We start from the raw sequence: 26,765 nt of genomic DNA on the forward strand, positions 1-26,765 counted from the left end.
GCGGACGGATGCGACAAGCGTTGTGCCAACGGACATTGAATTTTCGCGTGACTTAAGCATTTGTTAAGAGAAGAAAACAGAGACATGTTATTGTTTGATGCATTTCCATGTCATCAATGTGAAAAGCAGCGGTCGGTACTATTTGTTGGTGCCAACGCCTTATTTATTCATCTTCAGAAAGAAAAAATAACAGAAACACGTTCGCACCGACAGTCCCACCTTTAGGCCGATTTGACCTTTCTGAATTTACTTTTTGTTAACGATTCCCACTTTTCTTTCTCCCCAACTTTCTCAATTTCAATTCCCCATCGTCGACGTTTCCTCTGGTGTTCCACAGGAGTGAATGCTAGGCCCATTACTGTTTTTATTAGATGATAAAATTTGCCCAATTGCGTTGCTCCTAAAGTTACCTGCTTCGTCTGGATACCGATGATTGCTTATTATGACACCCTTGAGTCCTCGGATAATCGTCACGGCCTTAAAGATTCATTTTGCCAGTTTTACGCGTGGTGCGAGTCATGGCAGTTATAAATTAGTTTCAGCAAAACAGTTGTCACGGTACTTTTTAATCGAGCTTCACCTTCCATGGTTCTATGGGTAAATATTCCTCTAACGTAGTAACGCTAATGCGGGTTCATGAGTGGAAGTATTTAAGAGTTTTTGAGGGGGAGTGGTTTAAGTATAACAACTTCCATTCCTTCAATGCTATGTGCGAGTTACAGTATGTAAAAATAAATAAATCTATATATACAAAGCAAACAAAGAGATTACCACAGCGTTGGACGTAATGGTCGTATCGCACTCGTTGGCTGAATTTGGGCCTGTTTTACTGCCAGAAATGTTTGAGAGACTTACTATACCAAACTTACTCTGCTTTCTCAGCGAATTTTATTTGTCATAATAAATATAAAAATAACGTTCGTTCGAACTTGTCGAATTTTGTGGCGCCAGCGGCAGTTGCTCTAGGAAGGTGAATTTATTGCCAGTGGTAGTCTTTCACTTGTACCTGATTATCGGAAAAACTAAATGGTAGCTTTTGACAAAGTTAAACAAATTTACGCTTGTATTATGTCAGCTTAGCTTGACGTAATAGCATTTTTCGTCTATAAGCTCACGACAGGTATTTCTGACGTGGCGACAGCATGTCTAATTTTGCGCACCTTAATGTCTAAATTAACGCATGTCTAAATTGGCAGCACCTTATTTGGCAGCCACAGCACCTTTGTCAGGACCTTAATTGGCAGCCTCAGAGAACACAGTTTTTCACTCTGTGCGGCCATCACGTGGTAGGATGTACACACATTAACGCCACGCCTAACATAATTTGGAAGTACGTTTCATGAGTCAGCTCTCTCTTTATACCTTCTCTGTGCGCGCTGCTCCAATGCTGCAGATGCAGCAAAGCTGGTGAAAACAAATGCTTTCACCTACGTGGATTCTTGCCTACATTTACTGGAACAAGCAGCGCGATCTTCTCTGGCTGATTCCAGCGAATGAAAACATGCGCGCAATATGACCTTTTAGAAAACTCCAGCCACCACAGTGTCCTTTCCATAACAAGAAAGACTTTACCGCACATATTTCAGCTGTCAAATAATAGTGGAATGCAAAAGTTCGTACTTATCGTTCATGGTCTGAGTTCCCATGACGTCAGCTTCTCTTTACATGGGCCCAACTGGTTTTCGCATACCACTGCTTTATAACTGAAACGCTGGGAACTTGTACTAGTCTGAACAAAAGGACGCTATATTGAAACAACATTTTTTGTTTTTGTTTGTTACTGTCTATTCAAAAGTGGTCCGTGCTCGTTTCGCGAAATAATACGCTCATAGTCGATCTGTTCCTATAGGAAGATTGGTATTTCTTCCACTCTTCGTGACAGAGTAAACCTATGAATGCTATTGTTCCCTCCATGAACACTCCGCAAACATTCATTCCTACGCTCCTGATTGATTTGTTGCTCTTAGCGGGCGTCTTATTTTGTTCCAAGATATGCCTTGCAGCAGGATGTGCCATTTACGTGCACGAACAGCAGCTCACCGGAAACTTCCTTCCATTGAACGAAATAGCCGAGGATATCGCTGTTCCCATTGAAAGGCGTATTCCAGCGCAGCGAGATGCGTCGACTGGTCGCTTCTGCAACTCGAATGTCATCAGGCGGGTCGGGTGTCTCTGCAAGCACAAATTCCGATTGAAAACGAGAATAGCATACGAGACCGCAAGCTTCAGTCTCTGTGTACGACAAAATCAAAGCAGGAAACAGTGATTGGTCCGGTTAAGACTCTGGTTCAAGCTCTTGTTTGAAGCCGTCGTCGAGCTATAATAGGTTTTGACGGCGCATGCGCGGCCCACCCACCCGGTGTTGGAGGTCACGTGATCTGCCGCGCATGCGCGGGTGCTCAGTCGAGGCCAGAAAGCTGGTACTCGCCATACGTGATCGCGATACTGATCGTGATCGCGATCGTGAAAGCTGGTACTCGCCGGCCACGTGATACCAGCTTTCTGGTATCACGTGATCTGAGGAGTTTCGGAGGCATGATACACTGAAACGTTATAAAGGAAGTGCCAGCGCGGAACGTTCGCTTTGGGACAAGCTCGCACTCTGCCCGCTGCCGGCGCTTCTTATTATGTCAGCGCGGTGACCACGAGTGTTCGCGGCTACTCGAGGGAGCAATGCTCATTCGTGCCCCTTGTCGGAAAACACCACGCGTGTTTAGTTAGTAAGGTGAACGTTTACTGCACTTTATGCTGCCTATAAAAGTATGAGCTTTACATTGTGTAATATTCTAACACCTGTCTATCGCTGTCAATCCTTCTCCATCTGGCAGAACCTGCGACGTTTTTATATTATGCTTAAAAAGTCATACAGAACCCAGCACGCTTATCTAGATTACGTAAACTTTGCGCAGAGGAGTGAAGCTAGCGATTTCTGAAAGCGGCACTGGTTTTTCGTTGAAGGGTGCTTCTTTACCTCAAAGCATCCAGAGGACCTATATTACGGAAGAGCATTCGCTCATTTGTTTGCAGCTCGAGTGCCCGTCGCCCGTGATTGGGATCGCCGTGATAATGGCACGATCACCGTTGTATAGGCCAATGGCAGAAAGCACTTACAGAAGCTTTGCGAATATGTGCCTAGTTCTTCTCGTTATCGATTGGTTTCAACGTGCCATTTTTTCTGAATGGCTTGTGAACTTGTCCGGTGGGTTGTTACCATCTATTTATGCCTATTTTATCGCAAAGAGTAACAGCTTTTTAATATATCAATCTTAAAGAGTCCTTTCCTGCGATTAGATTTCTAGGCGGTTGTAACTTGAACAGCCATTTAGAATTGTATCTCTTGTCGGGAAGCACTAGCAATTTAAATGTTACAACAATCACAGCAACGTAATGAATTAGGGTGGTTGGTTATTCATGACCTGAAGAGTACAACTGACAAGTGGATGAGGACAAAGCGTGGCCGTCAGCGCTTGGATTCATTTTTCCTCATTAGTCCCCGGCCGCTTGTGTGCTGTAGTCTTCAACTCCTGTAACAACCATTGTTTAGCGCAAGGTAGAATTATGGTTGACTTGATCGTGGCAAAGAGTTCGATAGCATTATAATTATGTCCCATTACGCGAAAATCCGGCGTCGTTGTCGGCGGCGTGACCAAGTGATCGTTCTGAAAATGGCCGACGGCGTAAAGAGTAAAACACGTTAAAAATGCTGGCATTGACCTCAAATGTCTCAGGAAGGTTCCTGTAAACAAAATAGATCCATTGCTTTGTAAAGAAAATTGGGCGCATCTCGATCTGGGTGGGAATCGAACCCAGGCCTCAGCGGTGTGAGACGAGCACGTTTCCCGGACCAATCGGTGGCTCCACGGTTCTGGTTGACTAAAGGTGTGCCTAGTGCGTGCGCCATTGGGCAGGTGACGGCACCGTCAATGGTGAGGAGGTGGCGCAAGTCACGAGTGCATAAGATAAGCACGCTGCCTCCCGCGCGTCACTTGCTCTTCGGATTTCATCGGTGCTGTGTCTACTGATATGGACTTTCAACGCCACGTCATAAGTGTATAAACTGAGCGCTATCGCATTTCACAAAAGGGACTATAATGCTTTCACATTCCCACACGTAAACAGTCTTAAGTGTATCTGCCGAATTTTGAACCTTTCCTCGGAGTTAACGTCAACTTCAGCTGTCTCTTTTAATGCGCGTGTTTTTATTCGGACAGGTTGACATTTATAAATAATCTATCAGAAAAGGAATCCCGTGATTTTCGGCCATTTCTTAATCTATAGCTGCGCCGTCTAGTAGGGCTTGTTTTCGAAAAGTAGCCGTGTTCAATCCCCGATTTTATCTAGATGCCTGGTAACTTTGTTGCTTACATGTCCATTAGGCTGCATTTGTGTGCTGGCATTGCCTCTAAGTTATCACAGGTATAGCAAAGCTTCGTTTTCTCTCCTTTGCAGCATGACACTAATGACCTCAAGACATGTGTGCAGGAGTTACAATGCCCTGCAATCGTCCATGTATGGTAGTGGCCATGAAAAGCCCAAGCTTTGCGGTGGCTTGGAAGCACATCCTGTAATTGATATTCGGAGGCACCACACGGCAGCAACATGAGCAACTTCATAACGCGCCTCTTCAAAGCTGCATGTAGCCATCATCTACAAGGGAATATAGTACGTTTTCTTGATAAAGTCCAAGTGCGTGAATATTTCGTAACTGACCACGCTTGAGCATGACATCTATGAAAGCTGAAGTCGTACAACCGTGAACATAGTTATGCGGCGTGACGTATCCAAGAGAACTTCGACGGAGCGGCGGTAGTTGGTTCACAAGTCTCGTTGTTACCCAAAACAAAGCAGTGAAATATCCCACTGGTGGAACACGTTTCCGCAAGTGACGCACGCTACGCGTTTCTCGTTCGAACATACCGAAATTTTGGGGCTTGGCTCGCATTTTCCCGAGTTCATCGCAGTGAGATCTGCTACGCCTTACAGTCTAGGTATTTTTGTGCTGTAAGGATACTGCTTATTTCACGGATGCTTCGCCAATTCGGATGTTGTGAGTGAATGTGTACGGACTCAATTATGCGACTCCGTTTCAAGCATCCTGCCCATTTGGTGCTGCCATTGAAAGAGGCAATATCTCACAGTTCCTCATTGTTAACCAATGCTGCCTTTGACGGATACTAAGTGCGCACGGTGTTTTACAACGTAAGCTGTTATGGGCTCATTCCAATAGACGTTTCGGTTCGCGATGGTGTCGGCCGCCGATGATGTCCGCCGCCGTAACCGCTATCGCCGGAAATGCGAACAAAGTGCCCGGTTCCCGCCAGGATCGAACCTGCGCCCGCTGCGTGGGAGCCAGATACTCTACCACTGAGCCGCGCAAGTACTTGCTATCGGCCGGGCAGCTGAAAAATGCCCTATAAACGTTCCCTAGGCAGACGCGCAGGCGCAGATGACCAGAGCCTCCGCCAGTACAGTGGCGCCATCTAGGTGAGGCGCCTGCAAACGCAGCGTGCGCAGACGACCAGATGCGATTCAATCGAGACGCGCAATAAAAAAAAACCGTGATCCCCAGTCTTTGCCACTATGGTGGCGCCATCTAGTTAAGGTGCCTGCAAACTCAGCGTGCCCGACATCTAAGTTGCAGTTGTGAGGCTTGATCGGGCTCACCAGACTACTGTGCAGAGAGCATTACAAGCCGCAGCTCGCCGTCGACGCGGGGCGGGCAGTTCAGATCGTTCTCGTCAAAACGAGGCGAACAGATTGCCGCGAAGACCCTGTTGTGCGTGGCGCCCAAATTGGAGCTACTCTTGAGCTGCTCCACTAGCTTACGCTCTGACTATGCGGTGTGTGCCGCGCAGGCCTGTGACTTTTTTAATGTCTTCTACTTCACGAAAACGACGGGGACTGGAGACGTACTTCCTTAGTCGAAGGCAGCTTACCGCCTATATTTGAAAAAATGTGGTTGATCCCTCTTATATAAGAATCGGTATAGAACACGAAAGTGAAACGTGTCTTCACAGAAGTAGTGTAATGTTTATTGCACATTGATATATAATGTCTATTGGTGTTTTGTGGCTAAAGCGCCCTTAGGCGTTGATGCACCCACGCTGACGCCTGGTGGCACGTCTCCTCCATCACGACTACCAACGTCGATGACCATGAGCAACCGTCGTGCATATGGAAGCTGCACTACGCTGCACACGCTAGCACAACGCGAAAGACGAAGCACGTAACTGACACACTAATACAACGCGCAAGACAAAGCACGTAACTGAATCGTCACCGAGTCAAATCAGCGCGTACAGCGCGTCGTAATTGCAGCCTCCGCGATCAACTTCAGAAACATTTTCAGAGCTAATTGCGGAGGCCACGCTCCGCTGTGCTGAGTACGGTGAACGCCACCTAGGTGGCGTTGGTAGTGCTTCTTGATGCCAGCGTCCCTTCGAATGCTGGCATCGAGGCGTCGCAGTGCTGAGACCACCGAAGCGTTCACTGTCGGTGCGCGTTAGTATAGTGCCTAGAATAAACTTACTAGTGTGCCGACCGCGGGCTTTCCGGTGGCACGGAGAATGATGCCTTCCGCCGGCGGCCACCAGACGGCGATAGCCGTACGGACCGTGCTATGCCGAGCGGCGTCTCTAGCCAACGCGCGCGTGTGCGACAGACGCCAATGGACTGCCCCAGCCCGTTTCGCCCTGCGAAACGTTGGTTGAGGTGCAAAGTGTAATCGAAAGAATATGATTTCGTTGCACTTGCAAACGATCGTATGCACAGTTATCATTATAACGCTACACGATACGGGGTGTTTCTGCGAAAAATACCAATAAATAAATACGTGGTTTCCGAAGAAGTGTAACATTTTTCCATAGTAAACTATTATATGCGAGACATGTTCAAATTCGCACCAAGTTGTATCTAATTACCATAAATTAAATTAATTACCATAAATGAAGGTAATTAAACAGGGCACATTTTCATGGGCCACACGCCGTCGACTAATTTTGAAGGAGCGCTCAATGTAGCAATTATTAAAGTGCTTCTCACAAGCGACAGCCGCCAGAGTTAGCCTTCGATCAGCCCTCTTATATTCTTCTCCCACTCGGCAAAACGTTCTGGCCAGTCAACAGGCGCGCTGAATAATGAGACTTGCTCGTTGTTTGAGCGGTATCCAGTTGTACAATATGGGACAAAACAGGTGCTGTGTTTACGCCTCGTTTTCTGCGACGACATCTCGGTTCCGTCCGTGAACAGACACAAGTGCGAACCACGCGCACAGAAAGAAACCCAGCAATGACATGCGGAGGCACCACATGCTACTTGCTCGAAAGCAACAACGCGCCGCAACCGACTGCGCTTACGAACGCGCATCCGAAGTGCACCCGAAGCGCAAGTGACGCGTGATGCGCCGCTCGGTTAGCACGGTCCCAAACAGTGTCGCCGTCTGGGGGCCTCCGGCGGAAGGCATCACCGGCAGTGCCAGCGTCTCCCATTGGAAACGCCGGGCGGTCGGCACACTAGTAAGTACATTCTAGGCACTATAGCGTCAGTGTCATAATGCAGTACTTCTCTTTTCTGCTCGTAGGCGGCGGCACCGCACCGAGCAAGAGCGCGGGTACACGGAGGAGTGTTAGATATATAAGGCGCGTCTGTGTAGCTCTCAGCAAATGCGTTTGTGGCGCAATGGGTTAAACGCTCGGCAATCTGTCGTCGCGGACCGAGAGGTCTTGGGTTCGGTTCCCAAACTTTGCATGTTTGTGGAACTTTTTCTTCTGGTTTCTTTCGTTGTATTATGTTCTATGACGTATTTCCGTGACGGAAATATACGTCATAGATGACGTATTTCCGTGACGGAAATACGTCAGTGAAGTCTTGGTGGACCCCGGCATAAAACACTTTCGTGTTAAAATAAATGTATACAATCATTGCGTCCTACCGGTACTAACAAATTTGTCTCCAGGTCCACCACTGGAGAGACCAGCGATACTATCGCTATGACGTAAAAATGACATCACGTGACACGTGTTCGCGCCTGTGCCGCAGCCAACGCAGCTCGCTGGCCGGGCAGTTGAAGCTTTGATGATAAGTCTGTAGAAGACATGTTTGATTGCCAAGGCAGCAATTTAGTTACCCGCTCTTAAAGCATGGTGCTTGGTGCCGCAGTGCCAGAAGTATTCGACCGAGCCCGGTGTGGGTTTTCTCACGCATGCCCCAGAATGATGCGGCAGCGAGGTGCTTGGCTGATAAAGTAATTAAAAACAAAAATAATATGGTAATGGTAAGAGTTGAGCAAGTGATGCATACAGAACTTGTAGCGTGCTCACTTGATATGACATCAGTCGGAATACCCTGCTCATCGATGCATACGACTTCTAGGCGCGCCCACGTTGGAAGCGTGGATTGAGGATACAAATACAGTAGCGGTTTAAGCTCAACGTATTACAATAGACTGGTGATAAATCATCGCACCGCGATAAAACTGGTGAAAGCTCCACAGCCCGCAACAAATTCTGCGAACACTACTGTTATTGCAGCAAAAGTGCGTATAGCTACATTTAAGAAAGATTATGCGAACTGAGTAACCAATGTGAAAGCGCCAGGTTGCTCGTTCGCTAAAAGCATTTTCTGCGACATGGGCCCCAATCAAAATCTAGAAAGGCTCGGTTTTCAACATTCCTCTCAATGTTGCGTAGAACCAAAGTACAGCGATACACTATCAAAATTTTCAGCTTCGCCTTTAAGAGTGGAAGGCGATAGCACTCAAGGATCCCTGGCTGCTTATCAGGCTTTTTTCTCGTGTATTCAAATTACAATCCGACGCTATCACGTCTGTAGGTTGCTGTTAGTCGTACTTTTACAATTTTTCTGGCGAATTTTACTTCGAGAAATTTAATTTTTGTTCATTAACGCCTAGTGCCACGCGAAGGGCCCGCCTGGTCGGGGTGGTTCGGGATGATGTGGTTCGGCATGATTATTTCCGCCAGACTCCGATGCTTACACCGACGCCGACACTGACACTGGATTTTCTGCGACAACGCCGCCCTTAACGCTGTCGCGTTAAAACGCCTGTGTACCGTGCATTAGGTGCAAGTTATAAAACCCCAGGTGGTGCAAATTAATCCTGAGTTCCCCACTACAGCGTGCCGCATAATCAAATCGTGGTTTTCGCACGTAAAACCTTACAATTTAATTTCCAAGGCCGACTGTGTGACCTTTAACCTACAGATGTTGCGTCTGCAAATACTTTCTACCATTAAATGGTGTTTTTTCACGCATCGGCGGATAGATGTATATACACGAGTCTTTCAGAATCCAATTCCAGCTTCATTGAGCTGTATCAGCACATAGAGATGACTGTATGAATGCGCCTCACAGTTTAAATATTCTTTATAGTCACATACACCAGCCACAACGCTTAAGTGGACTAAGATTCACTTGTGGTTATGTACATGGTGCCGAAATAAACATGGTATATCTACATTGCAAAATCCTATGTGCCTCTACCATAATCCTGTTAATTCCTATCTGGTTATATAGGGGCAAACAGGGTTATGCTACAGGGCACGTAGGATTTTCTAATAGACATATATTATATTGTATTCTCTTCTATTCTAAAATAAGGATAATGCAGTCAACGACAGCATCGAATTAGGTATCGTGATGAGTTTATAAATTTCGCAGGCATATATGACCGAGTCGGCAGAGCAGTACAGATTAGCCATTCGCAGCCATTCGCATTTTCAAAGGGCTGATGATAATTGTGATAATGTTAATGTCGACGACGACGACAACGGTGATGATGAAGATGACGACGTTTATGTTTCCTCATAACTTGGAGCTCTGTAGCGCACAGAAAATACAAAAGAGTGCAGACATGGCTTAGTCCAGTCCTGTAGAAAAAATCGTGTGTGCGTTGAAGTGTACGGCACGTGTTCTCATTTTGTCCAATCGGCGGTTCGAGAAATAAAGCTACAAACGACAGTTGTGTCCGTGGCAGAAGAGAAAAAGTAAACTGAACCCAAGAGAAAAGAGTGGCTAATGGACTGAACACAGCGAGATCTGGCAAGCAACTACGAAGAAAATTTACCAAAAGTGGAAAATGTCAAGCCCAGCAAAGCAAAAAATAAAAAAAGTGAGAGAAAGAAGGAAAAGATGCAGAAAAAAAAGAAAGAAAGAAAGGAAGGGGAAGAGTAGTGTACAATGTCGCCCGTGCTTGTTTACTTTTGACCTTACGGGGCTCATCCGCGAAGGTCGCGTCACGCATCCATCCACTCGCCAGTTTTTTTCCCCCCTTTTTTGCCTTCGCACATCCATTTTACAGTATCTCTTACTTTCGTTCTTCCTAGGTTCTTTCATAGCCACGTAAAGACAGTTTTGAAGCACCATCTGAACATTTTCGCTTCTTTCCACAGGCGTTTCAAACGCACAGAAAAACCGAAAAGAATTAAAATTCAATAAACTCAACGCGGGCATAACTGCAAACCGAGCATCAAAAGGAGAGAACGGGTGCGCGCCAGCGACATAAATTTGCGGGACGCCGTCCAAATCCGCTCCGATGGCAGAGAGGGCGGCATCGCATTTCTGGCAAGCAAGCGAGCAGCAACTGCGGCAGCGGAGGCTGCGCTCCTCCTGAGCGATGGTCCAGGCATGAAGAGAAGGCGTGCAATGGGCCGTGAAATAATTTCTTGGAAAATAGCAGCGGCTGCTGTGAGTGCGCGCGCACGCACGGAACGAGCGCCGCGTCCGCTAGTTGATTCTCTTTCTACGTTCTGTCCGTGTCAGTGCTTCACTTTCTTATCTGCGTTCGTGCACACAACAATTTTGCTCTCGTTTTCTTATCTCTCTCTCTTTATAACTCGTCGCTCGAGATAGCGCGGGGACAGAACACGCGGTAACTGGGGCGGAGGACACCGAGAAAGATCGATGTCGAAGAAAGCGGTTACGTTGTTTTATTTCTTCGAATGGTGTATGCAGCGGTTCGTTATTTCCCGTCACTGAGTTGTGTTGGCTCGCTCGATATATTTGCCCTGGAGTGTCGCGCCGAAAGCAAGCATCTTGCGTGGGCACACTGAAATATCAGAGGCGCCCGCTCCTTTGATGCATTGCTTTCGGGGCAACGTTTTTTTTTCTTTACATCAAGAAAAAGAGAAAAAAAATTAACAGTGAGCGATGTTGCGAACTTGAGACGGCCGATAACGCTTAAACGCGGGCTCGATTTTACTGTTGTGTGCCAGGAAGAGAGGGTGAGGAGGAGGGTGGGTTTGAGCGAGTTAAGCTTGAAAACGTCGTTAATCAAGAACAGATCAAAATAAAGGTGTTATGACTGAGCTAAGCGCCTCGATAAAATGGAGAGCCAATACACTACGCGAGGTCGAATGTTTTGAATGGGAACGAGAGCCTTGACAAACAAGGTGCACATAAAATTAATTCATAATGCCACTAGTTTACAAAGAAGTGGCAACCAATCATGATGACGAGCAGAACAACTGAGAACTCTCTAATACCACTGTAAGGTTGTCACTCGAGTCGACGATTAAGCGTCACCGCGCTACAGATGCAGCAAAAGCGGGTCGCGGAGCCTTGCTTCTTTTTTTCTTCTTTTATTATTTCAGTGGCAGACAAACTGCTGATTGCATTTTTTTTTTCTCTGTACGAAGAAAATACGGAATGAGGTAGTCTAACTGTCTATTACTATGGGCTAGTTTCTAGTCACTTGACATAGCCGTACTGGCCAGGTCCGATAGAAAGCGTTGAGTGAATGGCCAAATCATGACCGCCTCGGAGGGAGAATGAGATGAAATTATTGATAAACTGTACAACGATAGCCGGAAGCAGAAACGAAGGAATGCGGAGAACGATAAGGATGAGTGAAAAAATGTCACAGTTTCGCCCTAAGGGCGAAGCAATGAATGCGATAGCAACACAGCAATGTCATACGAAGTAAGGTAAGCGGCTTTGGTAGCAATATGAATTGTAGTAAACATGAGCTGATTAAGTAAGCAGGTGTGCTGCGGCGTAAGTAGACCGACATGAAGAGAGACTCGATGACCACGAGAAGGCGCGTGTGAAACGGTGGTGTTGATGAGAAGCGGTTCCCGTGGGCAGCGCGTGCGAAGGGACACACCTGTAGCGCTGCACTGCTGACCCGGGCAGCATTGCGTGTGTAGCGTGCGTTGGAAAATGTGGCCCGACTATTACTAACTGAATGAACAAGCGTGGTGTGAGCGCGCACAAACACGAAGAGATCACACTGAATGACCGCAGACAACGACTGTCAAAATGCTGGCAGCAAGCATACGCCGCAGCGGGCGAAGGTACGTGCGGTCTATCGCTTCAACGGAAACTGAGCGGCGAATGCACTTAAAGGTCAGAGCCGTGTGGAGATAAGAGACGGTTCGAGCGAGCGACGAGCGCGGTTGTTGGCAGAGAAGTGCGCCCCCCCTTGCTCCCTCCGGCGCTGGCTTCCTGCTTCCTTGCTTGCGCGTGGGAGATTGAGTGCGTTCGCTCTCCGTGATAGCGCTCGTCTCCGCACGCTTCCTCTCGGGCATACGGCGCGCGGCGAAGATTTTATCTATAGGGAACCTCACGGCGACGGCGACGACGACGGCGACGACGACGCCGACGGCAGAAATCCGGTTCAAGTGTCCATATAATTGCTATCGCAATAAAAAGTATTCAGCTAAAGCTTTGGATGGGACGAGACAGCTACCGTGCAACTGACAGAATTTTGTCACAGCTCCTTTCACCAGTGGACATCAGGGTTAAATGGCAATGAGAGTTATTACGGCAGCGGTGCTGTCTCTACACGGGCAATGATGCTGCTTTTGATTTTCATGTAATTACACATTCTATATTCAAAGCTATTCTTCGTGTCTTTGTGAAAACTTAACGCTCCTCACGAGCTTCTGAGCAGTAAACTGTGCTTTATTTCGCCCCAGGGCTGTCTCGATTTTTTCACCCTTTAATCATTTTTGTTGGCATGTGAAATAGCTCACCTTGCACGAGTAATTTGATGTTGGTTTCATCCTTCCCGAACTTGTTTGTGGTGAGGCAGGTATACAAGCCAGAGTCACTTCTTTCGGTGGCAGCGAAGAGAAGCGATGAAGTCAGACCATCCGGAGTTGGCGTGTCGTCCTGGGTGAAACTGTAAGACCAAGGACAATACGTCATTCTTTGTGCACACTAACAGGCATTGTAAATGAAGTTCACTTATAAAGGCCAGAAATCATCTTTTACACTCTTCCGGCCAAGAAAACATCAGAACCTCACCGATTGTACTCTTACGATTTAGGAGCAATATAATTAGGCCAGTCTTCGTGCACCGGGAAGCTGGCGAATACGGCACGTGGTACGGTGATGTTAAGCACAAGTTCATTTGATGGGGCAGAATGGTAACCCACAAGAGTAGGTGTGGAAGAGATGGCCACAAATGATAGAAGTATGTATCATTTCGTTTTGTCTCTATAGTTTGTTATTCGTAAAATTTCAGATTGCAATCGCATAACTGGCGCAATAATTTTCTGCTTCTCAGATTGGGGTCAAGATCAGTGAGCACTGAATTTAATACGTGAGACAAGGCGCATAATTGGCTCCTAGTTTTCCGCTGGCATAGATTTGAGTTGTTAATAACTTGGTAGCCCAGCAGGTGGTTGAAGTATAGCAAGTGCAAGCAGCGTTGAAACATCCACCCGAGCCTTGCTTGACTCCATACAAGCTTGTCGGAACGACTACCTTCCTAGAGGCATAGTAAGCCACTTCTTATCGCACTGGTCCCACGCTCCTGAGAAGTGTTTTCAAGACCGCAGGCCACAAAACTTTCTATTTGAGGAAATAATTACATCAGCACACACAGTGATGTTCTGCGCGGCAACCGCTGTCCGAACAAGAATAGCCTTAAACAAAATACTTTGGACATAATTTCATCTAGCGTCACGCAGCACACCATATGACTCCTGCCGGCGAGAAATTAATTACACTAATTTTATGACTCACAAGAGCGGGCAGCACGCCGGACGCACGGGAAGCTAATAACTCCTAATCGCCCTTCTGTAACCCGGGGCTGCGCGAATGGTTGCAATGACACTCCTTAATCAGCCTTTCGCTATTACGCAGAGTAGCCCGTAAACACGCGGCGAGCTCGCGCTTGTTCGCGGGACGCCCTCAGCGTCCGTAATTAACGGTCGGCGCTCGCCACCGCTTCCCCCAACGCCAGCGCATCACCGCTCGTTCCCGTTGCGGCGACCAGCATCGCGTCGTCGCGGACGTGGTGGGCCTCGAGTTTGGGATGCGGGCGGCCATTCTGGAGCGTCTCCGCTGGCCGAGGTGCTGACCGGCGGCAGCGATTATCTTCAGAGCTTGGTGCGGAAGGCTCGGCGATCTCGAGAGCGAGAAGAACGTGCCCTAATTACGGCGGTGTGCTGCGCGCAATGGGCGATGCGAAATGAGCGGGCCTCAGTCATGGCTGCGATGGGAAGACTCAGTTTCGAGACCGTGAGAGAGAGAGAGAGAGAAAGAAGACGCGAAGCAGGGCCGGTGCCACATGTGGCACTCACGAGAGCGCCCTTCGAGGCGAGGTCTGATTCTGAATTATTTGTTTTTCTTCTTTTTTCTGAGCGCTAGATCGAGGGTTTGCTTCCCGGGCCTCGGCCTTGAAGGTTAGTGGCGCTTGAAGGAGAGCTTTGACTGCAGTCACGGACTTCTGTGTTAGCACGGAGCCACCCCTTCTTCAAATAAAGGTTTCATTCATTCACCCATTCATTCATTCACTCGCTCATTCATTTTTTTTAATGCGAAGTATTTCTTGGCGAACATTTGCCACTTTGACAGTATCTATCTATCTATCTATCTATCTATCTATCTATCTATCTATCTATCTATCTATCTATCTATCTATCTATCTATCTATCTATCTATCTATCTATCTATCTATCTATCTATCTATCTATCTATCTATCTATCTATCTATCTATCTATCTATCTATCTATCTATCTATCTATCTATCTATCTATCTATCTATCTATCTATCTATCTATCTATCTATCTATCTATCTATCTATCTATCTATCTATCTATCTATCTATCTATCTATCTATCTATCTATCTATCTATCTATCTATCTATCTATCTATCTATCTATCTATCTATCTATCTATCTATCTATCTATCTATCTATCTATCTATCTATCTATCTATCTACTAGCTGCCTACGCCTTGGTGCTCTCATGATCGTTTCGTTACCTTGGTATGTACCAAAATTGGCATACTATGACAAGAGTATATGACGAACATAAAGGATATGTCATCACATGAATGTCCTGACATACGTGTCATGTAAGTCATGAAACAGCCGCCGACGTCTTGATGCCCTCATGGTCGTTTCGTTAACTTGGTAGGTACCAAAATTGACATAGTATGACCGGAGTTTATGACGAACATAAGTGATAGGTTATAACATAAATGTCATGACATGCGTATCATGCAGGTCTTGACAATGACCCAGCGAAAAAGATCAATACTCAAGAACCACTGAAATGGTTTCTGACGTGGCTACAAATTGAAGGAAACACTAAAGGATGATGGTAGAAGTCATAGTCAAGACCATGACTGATCAAAAAACGCAATGAATCGGCGAAAAAATATCAATACTCAAAAATAACTGCAATGGGGTCGGACGTGGGCACTAAATGAAGGAAATACTTAAGGATGATGGTAGAAGTCATAATCATGAGCATGACTGAGCAAAAATGACAATGACTCAGCGAAAAAAGAATAGCACTAAAAAACCAATGCAACGGGTTCGGATGTGGTACCAACTGAAGGAAAAGGTTAAAGGTTGATGGTCGAAGCCATAGTCATGAGCAGGACTAAGGCTTTCGCCTTAAGGTCTCTTAGGTGTCTCTAAAGGGACTCCTGAGGATTCATGACATGAGTGTCATGACATGCGTGTCATGTAGGTCATGAAAGAGCCGCCTACGTCTTGGTGCTCTCATGGTCGTTTCATTAACTTGGTAGGCTCCCCGCACACAGCTTCGCATAACATCGATTCCCACAGGGCGTGGGATTTGGCGGCTTTTTTTTTTTTTTTTTTTGCTGTCTGTGTGGTGCCCGCAGTGTCAAAAAATTGGTAGGTGGACTTGATTGATATGGAAAGGAGGTGAGTCTAGGCTGGCCTTAATCTCATTAGGCGCTACGATTAGTAGAGGAAGAACTTCGTAACACTAACCTAAGCGTGCTAGAGGAAGGCGATAACACATGATGCCATTGTTGTGTTGCACTAAAAATAGCCTCTTGTAGCCGTAAAGGTATAATGCGAAGAGGAGCGTTGTTACAATATTTTCCTTGTTATGCGCCTTCACCGTGCCTAATGTATCGGTGTAATACTGTCGACATGCCTAATATATTTACCCGTCTCTTAACTATAATGGTCTCGACCAAATGGTATAACTTAGTTTGCTCGATAGTATATTATTATTCTGTGACCGAACTGCTGTCGCAATGTAAACCGTAAAATAGGATATATTGTTTGTTCCTTAATGGATGATAGTCTGAAACGAGAGTTTTGCCTGCCGTTCGGTTATAGTTGCTTAACTTGAATTACTGATAATATAAGTAACTCGCACCAGAACGGAATACATAAACTTCGGTATGTGTTATTCTCAGGGAGTACGTGTATTATGAAGCTCAGTGTGTGAAGGTGCCACGAGAATAAATTGATACGCGAGCAGGAAACAACTTATCGGAACGCCTGTTACGTGTAATACAGGGAAGTGTGACGTGCAATTTCTTTGTAGCCGATTTCTAAGCGTTGAGCAATCACAAGTGTACGTTATACAGTCTGAATTAAGCTGCTATTACAAATTCTGTGAACCTGAAAATGGAACAACACACTGGAGGAGTTTGGTAATTGTTCGCGTTTGAATTGATGTCGGTAGTACAAGCCCAAATAGTTACACCGCACAATTCTATCGGCAAAGATATAAAAAAAGATAGTTAGGAGAACTAAAAAACGAAATCGGCAGTAGAAAAAAAAATTGTTTTGTACTCTAGACTCTCATGAAAAAAAATTCTCAGAAATAAAACCCCCTACGTTATAACCATTTTTACAGTACTAACAAAGATAATAATTATGAACAAAAACATGGTAGCAGCGCTAACTTAAGGCGCAGCATGTTTCTGCTATATCTCAAGTCCAACGTCCACACTATGGGATCAGTAATTGGGCTTTCTTGCAAAAACTTTTAGTATATCGTAAATGTATTAGACGGCATCGAGCACTTTAAGCCTTGTACTATACGCTGTGCCTTAGCGCTAGAAAAAAGAAGCGAATTTAATCTAGGAAGACGTTGCTTCTTTAACTTTACAATGCAGTTCAGTAGGTATGTTCAATGCTGGAATATTCGGCTAAGACGTTATGAAAGTACGAAACCAGAAAACCTGAGATAGCATAGCGACGATGATATTAGTTCTATAAAGAACTCAGAGGGTAATCGCATAATTTCGAGAATTTTCCAGCTTTTCTTTCTTTAATATCCAATTCCAGGTTCGATAGACCTATTTGGTAACTGGCAAACAATAGCGGACACCGACCACCGAATTAAAACTTTATAAGAAATAAATGACGTTTTGGTTTCAGTACTGGAACCTTGTTCACAACCTTGTTTACAACCCTGTTCAAAAGATTGTGAACAAGGATCCCGTACGGAAGCCGAAACGTCATTTGTTTCCTTTTAAAGTTTTATTTCTGTGGTCCGTATTAACTTTTCTTTGCCATGATCATCCCCGACTAGACGAGCTTTCGTCAAGCTATCGATATTATTTGGTACTTTCATCCGCACAATAAACTGCAGTGAAGTTGCCCAAATATGCGAGGTTTCGCATATTTGAGATATATTGACGCGGAAGCCTTAGATACATTGCTGCGAAGTCCACCTATATCTTCTAAAAAGGCTCTAATAGTATGAAAAAAAGTAATAACACGTGAGAAACAAACATTACGTGGTGACAGCAGGACGAGATACAAAATTTTGAGAGGGTAGGAATAGATAGGAAGAAATAGGAGAAAGGAACTCCGTGTCAATCCGGGATGACCATCCCCTGAAACGTCAAATGTACATCTTGCCGATGACCGATGTTGATGTTTTCTACTGAGCACGACAACCGGTGCACTTCGTTCCACTAGGCCTTCGTTGAGTAACATCCGCGTAGCAAGGCGGGAAACCTAAGGCCACCCCTCCTGATCGCGTCATACATACCACAATTTAATTTTACGTTCGCTAATAACACCCGGTTAGGGAGTTATTAGCGAACGCATTGACGTGAGCTCCTCCTCTAGGACTGCGTCGATCTTCTGCAGGAAGCAAGTGGAAACTTCCAAACAATCGGGGAGCACTTAAACTCTATACTCCTGTAGGGCGCAGAGCAAGGCAAGTCGCCGACGGCCACCACACCATGCTGTCGTGTCATGCAGCATGCTGTGAAACTGTGAAAGCCTGATTCCTATTCCACAACGGCCTCTAGGTCGGACAGCTAGCCGGCAATCAACACAAGATGGGGGCTGACTCGCAATGCTGCGACCACGTGGACGCCAGCCGGAACCAGTCGGCGATGCCGACAAAACGTGCGACAAACTGCGTACGTTCTCTTACTGCGAAAGCAGTATACGGAGCAGCCAATACCAAAAGCTTCTCTTCTTCTCGGCTTGGCACCTAACGCCTCTCTCCCTTCTGCGGCTGCGAAAAGCGCTGTGTAAAGGCGGCCCGCTGCACACATATCGGCCGAGGCCAGAAGCTTCCTCGAACAGGCTCTTCGGCAGACTCAACATTGACAATTATAGCGGCGGCAGAACAAGAAACGTCGCTGAAGCCAGCGTTTCGACAACCGTCCGCTTGTCTTCGTCAGGGCAACAGCTTGTCGTTGCTGTCCTTGTTCTACAATCCGTGTTCTACCGTTGTTAATAACGTCAAGTCTCCATCTTATTCTGAGCGCCCCTGTTTCTTTGCGTTTTCAACATTTGTCAAGCACTTCTGCAAATAGCTCAGTTTTGCCCCAGAGCGCAATTCACCGCAACTACCTCCAGCTCAATCTTCGATTCTCGTGCTTTCGACATCGCAGCTAAAGTAAAGAGAAAAAGTAAAACAAAAGGCGACGCCTCAAATCCCCGTCTGCGCCAACAGTTTCTCCTCTAAAGCTGCGGTATCCCGTTACGCAGTGCGGTAAGCGACGCACGGCCGTGGCCGCAAAGCGAGGCCTCTTAAAACACGCTAATGCGCAGGGAGCGCGCAGAGGCGGGGCTCCCTCGTGTTACGCAAATAACTACACACATACTCGTACACGCACGCGGGTAGATAAAAAAGCCGAGCCGGTATTGACTCGCCCTGATGGAGGACGACGACGGAGAAGGGTGAGCCCACCGCACGGTGTTCGTTCGTTGGCAGAACGCGCGCGCGCGCGCGTGTGTGGGCTTCCCGTGTAAAAGGAGCCATCGCTTTTTCTCCGGGCGTTTAATTAGCCGGCCGGTTTTCCGCTTAATGGGTCGATACCCAGCGCACCGTGCGCACCGCTGTGAGAACCTCCTTCCTCTCAGCGCTCTCCTCGCGCGCCCGCCTGCGAGCCTCGTCGCTTCGAAGCCGCTGATGTCGGTACTCGAGGGAGGCCTCCTCATCGCGCCGGCCTATTGCGCTTGAAAAGAATGGAGTACTACACGGTTTGCTTCAGTTTGTTATCTCCCTCGTTTACTTCGCTTCTTTCTTTCTTCTCTCTCTCTCTCTCTTTCGCGCTCGCCTGTACCTTCTATAGGGTGTGTAGGGAGGGTTTGGTCCGTAACAGACTCTAGTTCGTCATTATTATTATTTTTCTGGCTGTGGTGTTTGGCGGGCGGCTTTTCAGTGGCTCTCCCGCGCTATGCGGGGAAAAACATCCTCCAGTGACGCGTCGAATCTCTTGCGTCCAAAGTCTGTCCTTTCGACGTTGGCGCACCGGCGTGGCGCTATCGAGGCCTTCTTTTTCCAATAGCCATCGTCCCCCGCTAAACCCCATCTCTTCGACCCCCCGCCCCTCTCTCCCCCAACTCCACTCTCAACCCCCTTCGGCTCTCTGCTTTGCGTGGAGCACGACTACCGTTGTTAGCGGCCGCAAGCTCTCGTATCGTCTCCCGAACTGAACGTCCTGCTGTCGAAACACCGCTTTTTCTTTCTCTCTATTCTGCCACCGGCTTGCTGCTGCGGTTGCCTTTTATTTAGGGCTTTCGTGAGAACGCGGAGGTTCGCTACTGATGTTCATCCGGAAGTTTACTTTTTTCTATTCAGGCAGCAAATGTATTCATGTCAGAATTTATTAGGCTATTGGCGCACATTTCTGTTTTGCTTCAGCACTTAAAGCTGTCAAAAAAAGTACTTGTCTTTTTCCCCTTGCCGCTATACATAAGCTAGTGTTTAACATAAAAACAGCAGCTAAAAAAAAACGTTCAACACAACTTTTCTTTTGCTCTGAACGTTGCTGAAGGGAGAAATTTCATTTCTGTTGTCCAAAATTTCGCAATATTTGTATCAGTATTTATCCGAACTATCGCGACGACTTACCGCTACCTCCTGCTGACTGATGCTTACAATATATCTACAGAAGTTCGTGACCGCAATGCGCTTGTTTAAAAATTCAACTCTGCTCCGAAAGAGTGAGACAAAACAAGAGACTCGTGATTATACGCTATGCATCTGAATGTTCAAGACCGAAGTCAAAATTAGATAGGCAATAATATAAGTGTCTCCGGTGTAGGTTTCTTTAATTTTTTATTGGAATGAATGGAGAACTTGGCGAACAAATACGATGGCTGTATATAATTGTGGTATATATTTTTATGGTATGAAAATGTTTCTATTGTATCATTACCGAGTCTGTCACTGCAGTGTGAGTGCCATCCTCCTCATCGTCTGCATGTATTATCATCGTACCTTGGCTATTTTATGTGCATAGCCAGCTTATAAACCCAGCAGCCCATACATCATCATATCAGACAGCCTATGATCAGCCGCAGGCTGATGATAGGCTGCCTGATATGATGATGTATAATTATCAGCCTAGGGCTGATGCTACGTCCATCATCATACCATCATCGTTCATTGGGTATATTATGTTCGTAGGCAGCCTATGGACAAAAAATGGGAGATGATTATCATAATGATGATGATAATGATTTTGTCTCTACAGTGACGGACATGGTAGTACTAAAGAATCATTCATTCCAACTACTGGGGCAAGCCGTGGTTCAATTATTAGCTGCGCACTTTAATTTCAAAAATCGGGCGAGTTTATCTGAAGTTCAAAAGAGAAAAGTTCCAAATGACTAGGTTAGAGCTAGAAGTTTGAAAAGTAGTTTTCAAAGTCAAGTGGAAATGGCTAAGCACTCTTACTTTAGTAATCTTGGGGAAAAACTAGTCAAAGATGCTAACATGTTCTGGAGGTATGTTAGGGGTAACGGCTAAGAAAATAACTCTATTCTCCTTCAAAAACACTCCGAAAGCATAATCGATGACGATAAAGAAACAGATCAACTTCCAAGTACTTTTATTCTCGTTCGTATTTAACCGAAAGTTAACATGGTTTTCCCTAACTGAGATAAATCAAATACTTGAAGTTATATTTTGTGTGAACGATGTATGTAGACAACTAGAGAAAATGAAGCAGAAGACATCTTGTGGCCCTGATAATGTTCCGGCAGCAATTCTTAAAGACTGTTCTGGGGTTGTATGCTTTTATTTTTCAAGGATACTTCAAAAGTTCTTAGTTGAAAGTCCTTTGTAAATTGGCGCGGGTTGTACCCATTATCAAAACGGAACAATGGTAAAAACTACAGACAAGTATCGTTAACTAGTATCACATGCAAGATCATGGAAGGCGTCATTTACAGTTCAATCATGCAGCGTTTAGTTTAACACTATTTTCAGTTCCAGTCAGCATGGTGTTCGTCAACGTTTTTCATGTTCAACTCAGTTTAATTTTTTCGCTATCTGGTCTTTGCAATAGAAAAAAAAATAATTCAAAAAATAATTTGATGTGTTGCACATGATCTCTCATCTGAAAAATTTGGGCCTATAAATTGCATAACAGTGTCATCGATTGAATTAACAAATATCTTTCGTCTTTAGCACGTTCGCGGACGATTGTGCAGTTGATGTGGTCAAAAATAAGGGGTGTGATATTAGATCATCGCAGTCCGATTTAGACTTAATATGAGCTTGGTGCCAAAAGTAGGAAATATCACTGAATGTTCAAAGATGTGTACGCGTCCACTTCTCAAGGAAGCACCCATTTGATTCATGTACTTATACATTTAACTAATATGGCCTTCAAGAACGCTGATGAATATAGATATCTGGGAATTTTAATGACGTCTGACCTTAGGTGAAATAGGCACATTACGCACATCAGAAATAAGGCAATGGGTTCGTTCGTTTTCTTACGCCGTAATTTCAGTCAGTTACCCGACACATTAAAATAATAATTGTATTTCACTGGTGTTCGCAGTTTACTTGAATACGGATGCATTTGTCGGGATCCATGCATGGCCGATCTGACCAATAAGCTTGAAAAAGTGCAAAGTAAGACAGTGAGGTTTGTAGTTATTATATAGAGCAGGAAATTGCTCGTGACAGAAAGTAATATTAATATATCACAACCACCAATTAAAGACCACCGACAAATTATAGGTTGCATTTTTTAACAAGGTGTATTATGCTAAAACGAGGAATGGCAGAGAAAAGTACATTAAGTCACCATCTTATATCTCGAAAAGACGTGATCATGCATTAAAAGCCCGTGAGTTTCCTTTTAAGAGTGACGCCTTTCGATATACTTTTTTTATTTTTGTGCCATCCATAAGTGAATTAAATGCTTTTTCGCCCGATAATTTTGTATTGAAAAGAATGACGATAGTTACCGCGCTTTGTGTCTGTGATATTATTGATTTGGATTTATTCTTATGGTACCCTCCTGGCTGTAATGCCCGCTAGGACGAAGCATGGAGGTATGTAATAAATAAGTAATAAATAAACTGCTTCTAACTAGGCAACAGGATGTGGTGGCTAGCAACACAGACAGTGTTAGGTAATCACTCGACCCGCCGCTAGGTAGGCGAAAAAAAAATGTTAACGAGAAGCAAAAAACTTCTCAGACTGCCAACTTTTGCAACGTTGTTTCCTGCATTCCGCCTCCTTTCTCCGCGTCGGTCGACTCTCGTCAGAGCTATCGATCACCTTATCTATTACCAACATCGCGCTAACGGAATGTTTTTGTTTGTTCCTTTCCTTCAAAGTACTCTTCCATGTTCTGTTCCAAACTTCTGTGCCAACGTCCCGATACTTTTTTTTCTCTCTCTCTCTCTTTCCTTCGCACAACAAAAGCACCGCTGCCGTAAAGCAAAGCGCAAGCAAGAGACTCGAGAACGAAAATCAATACTCGCCGTCGCTAACAAGCTACAGCGTACTATACACAAGTGAGCACACGGTCCTCGTGAGAGTCTCGTCTGAGGAAAAAAGGAGAAAAAAGGGGGGAGGAGTGGTTGGTTGGTAAAAGAAAATAAACGAGAGCCAAATGTACGGAAAAGGCCGCATTCGCTCTTGATTTCTCCCTTATGCACAGCGAGCTGCTCAGCGCACCGACCGCGTCGCGCGCACCACTGCGGAGAGGAGCGGAAGCCACCGGGGATTTATGTTCACATCGTTAAACTCAAGACTCCCCCCGCGGCGTGCCGTACAAGCGGCAAAGTCTGCTGGATCCGGCATACGGCGAAATATTGGGGCTCGCGCCTCACGTCTCAGCCTCTGCCGGCGCTGCCACCGCCAGAAGCAGCAGCAGCAGCAGTACTCCGTGTACTACAACTACTAGCTTATAGCCGTGCTCTCGGAAACTGGCCGCGCTGCCCCCATTGCCTGCGGTTTCGATTCGAACGGGTAATAATGGCCTCTCAGCGCGGTTTTTCCCTTCTCCCCGCCGCTGCCGCTTCTTCGATCAACCCGACGTGTGCCGGCTTTGGTTATATTTGCTGTTTAATTCCATCATTGGCGTCATTTCGTCGCTTTATTTTTGAGGACGTTCTGCGACGTTTTTAGGTAGGAACTGACTTATGTTGGTTTAAATTTTTGGGGGGTCAAGTTAGGTTAGTTGGCGTGCTGGTGATTCGATTGCCACGAACGACGGTACGCTTTGGGACGCGTGCTTTTTGTGCGAGTAAACGAGTAAGTAGGTAGGAGGTAAGTGCTTCGCGCTAGGAAGAGTTTGGGTTGACGCTCAGAGAGTATAAATTGGAGTGGGTTGACTAGATAACGCGTTGTGCTTCGTTTCTCAAACGTTGGTCACACATAGCTGTGTTTGACAAAGTGCGGCGCTTTCTTTGGCTCCCTATTACGCGGGTACTGCCAAGCTGCATGTTTTACCAATGAGGTTGGGGTTACAAGGGAACTTTTAAACACTCTCAGAAATGAAGTCGTCCAGAGATTAACAAGTTCGCCAGGTATTTTTACACAGCCAGCAGGCCTGCAAACCTTGAAATTTGAAAAAAAAAATTTATTCTAACCAAAACAAGAGTAATATTTGGTGAAATAGACAAATGATTGTTTTATTATTAAAATTTTCGACTGTTTCTTTAAAACATTGTCGTGTAGAAGAATCGAATTTGGGAAGAGACGGGCGCTATGCTTTTTAGTCGCCGCACGAATGACCTGCGCTACAGAGAAACGGTAATGTTTACTACGCAGTTTATTTATGAAATATTGACATAACGGTGGCTGAAATTTCGGTTGCAGCTAGACAGTCACTCATTGAGTTGGTAGCATGACTGTGGATAGTTCCAAATATTGAATCAGGTCCGCAATATCAGGCTCTGAAAAATGGGTCGTCGACTATATTTGCATTCGTTAAATATCATGTTTGACCCAAACTGGAGTCAAGTGGGACAAAAAAAAAAGCAACAACACAACTATTGCCGTCAACGACAAACGTAAAGCAGCAATAAAAATCGGGCATTTCAAAATAAAATTGTTAATGTTAGCAGGTAATGTGGGAAAAACGATATAGATTATGCAAACATATTTCTGGACTACACGAGTCTAAATAAATTTTAAAAAATCGTATGTCACCTTTTGGTTACCATTGGCCGGTTTGCGAGCATAATATGCTTACTCTACCAAAAATGAACTTCACGTCTGCGGCAGCCTTACTGGTTCCTTTCCCTCCTTCACTGCTCAATTGTTCATTCAGGTCTTGCGCAGTACGTGCGGGTACATTTTCTTTTTTTTTTCGAAAGTTTGTCCTGTTGCATAAAAGTTGTGAAGAATTCCATGTACACACACATAACTTGTTCTGTTCAATAAGGCACAGCAGGTAACCAATGGTGTTGGCCATACATCCACAGATGGTAGTCCGGTGGGCAGCTTGGATGTAGTCCCACTTTCGACAGGTGCGTGGTGGCGCCTTGATGAGCGCAGTCCGGAATAACACAACAATCAACAGCGATCATTCAGCAGCAGCCCTGATTCACCGTTTCTTATTTCTTTTACGCCGCCCAGCTGTTTAACCAGCTCAGCTTAACCTTTGAAATGAGCGCAACAATGGCAACCATCATATCAATGACGACATGGCGCGTGTCATGACGCGATCCGAAGCATGATCTTCTACGAAGCACGGAGTTGCAAGAAGACGCGAGTAGGATTTTTACAGTGGCCCTTCTTGGGGTGAGAACGTTAATTAAGTTATGAGGAAAACATACTGGTTCTCGTTAGCTACCACCGTATTGTGCGGCACTATAATTGTAGAGGCGCATCCTTTATATAGCCCTCTACATTTTCTAAAGAAATATCGCCCCTATGAGATATATCACACTAAACATTTTAACACCCTTAAGGGTGTAAATCAATTTGTCGCAATGCGGGCACTCTTAGGGTTCTAATACAAGCGCCCAATTTGAATAGCACCCTTAACAAAGGGTGTTTGGCTGAAGTAGAAGTGAAATTAATGAAATATGTCGCCCTCAGCTCATTATACTTTATACTGTTTACGAGTTGTTTATTAGTACTACTATACAAGCAGCATCAAATTACAAACAATTCATTCTAAAATAGGTTGCGAGAGAAAGGCATGGAGGTGGATTCGAATTCAAGAACTTCACGTGGAAACCGGACACCCTAACCACTGTGACACTCAGTAGCATGTTTTAGCTCTTCAAATATTGGTATTTAGATTTAAAATTCTCCAGAAACTCCAACTGCTTCATTTCATGAGAAACCTTGCAGAAGGTGACATTTTGCATCGAAAAAAAAATGTATTCGTTAATCTTGAAACCTAACATTCCTATAGCGGCAGGGATAGTTTTTAACGGTAGGGAACGTGCGGACACCTTTCGTACAGGGTGTTAACTTTTTATTTTTTTATTTTTTTTGTACGCACCGTGGTGTTTTCAATATAATGGGTGCTGAATGAGTATACCGAAGGTTATAAAGTGAAAAAAAAAAAATGTCAGCCCTTCCACTGGGGTGGAGATGGAAGACCAGCGAAGCATGTACTATGGTGGGAATTATGTATTTGCAATTATGACTATTAAGATGTGATGGTGTACCACAGCTAAAGCCGCACTACCTCCTTCCCTCGCTGACTTCCCGCTGTTCTCCTTTCGCGTGGGAGATCGAGTCGCCAGTTCCCTTGCGGCCGGTCGCAAGATACGCATTTGGTGTCACATCTAAACGTCGCCTCCCCTCCCTCCTTCCCTCCCGTCCCTCCAGGGCCT

The 26,765-nt window shown here is 45.5% G+C and overlaps 1 protein-coding gene across 1 annotated transcript in view; it reads right to left on the minus strand.

Moving 5' to 3' along the window:
• The window catches only part of LOC119448721 (Down syndrome cell adhesion molecule homolog), a gene marked incomplete at its 5' end in the record, with an annotated part of 259,262 nt that overhangs the window by 57,911 nt on the left and 174,586 nt on the right, over positions 1 to 26,765 (minus strand). The window contains 2 exons of the mRNA XM_049666473.1: positions 2,041 to 2,172; positions 12,990 to 13,128. Coding sequence (XP_049522430.1) covers positions 2,041 to 2,172; positions 12,990 to 13,128 — 271 coding nt within the window. The remainder of the gene's footprint in view (positions 1 to 2,040; positions 2,173 to 12,989; positions 13,129 to 26,765) is intronic.

The sequence above is a fragment of the Dermacentor silvarum genome, chromosome 4, assembly GCF_013339745.2.
Source record: "Dermacentor silvarum isolate Dsil-2018 chromosome 4, BIME_Dsil_1.4, whole genome shotgun sequence".
NCBI lineage: Eukaryota > Metazoa > Arthropoda > Arachnida > Ixodida > Ixodidae > Dermacentor > Dermacentor silvarum.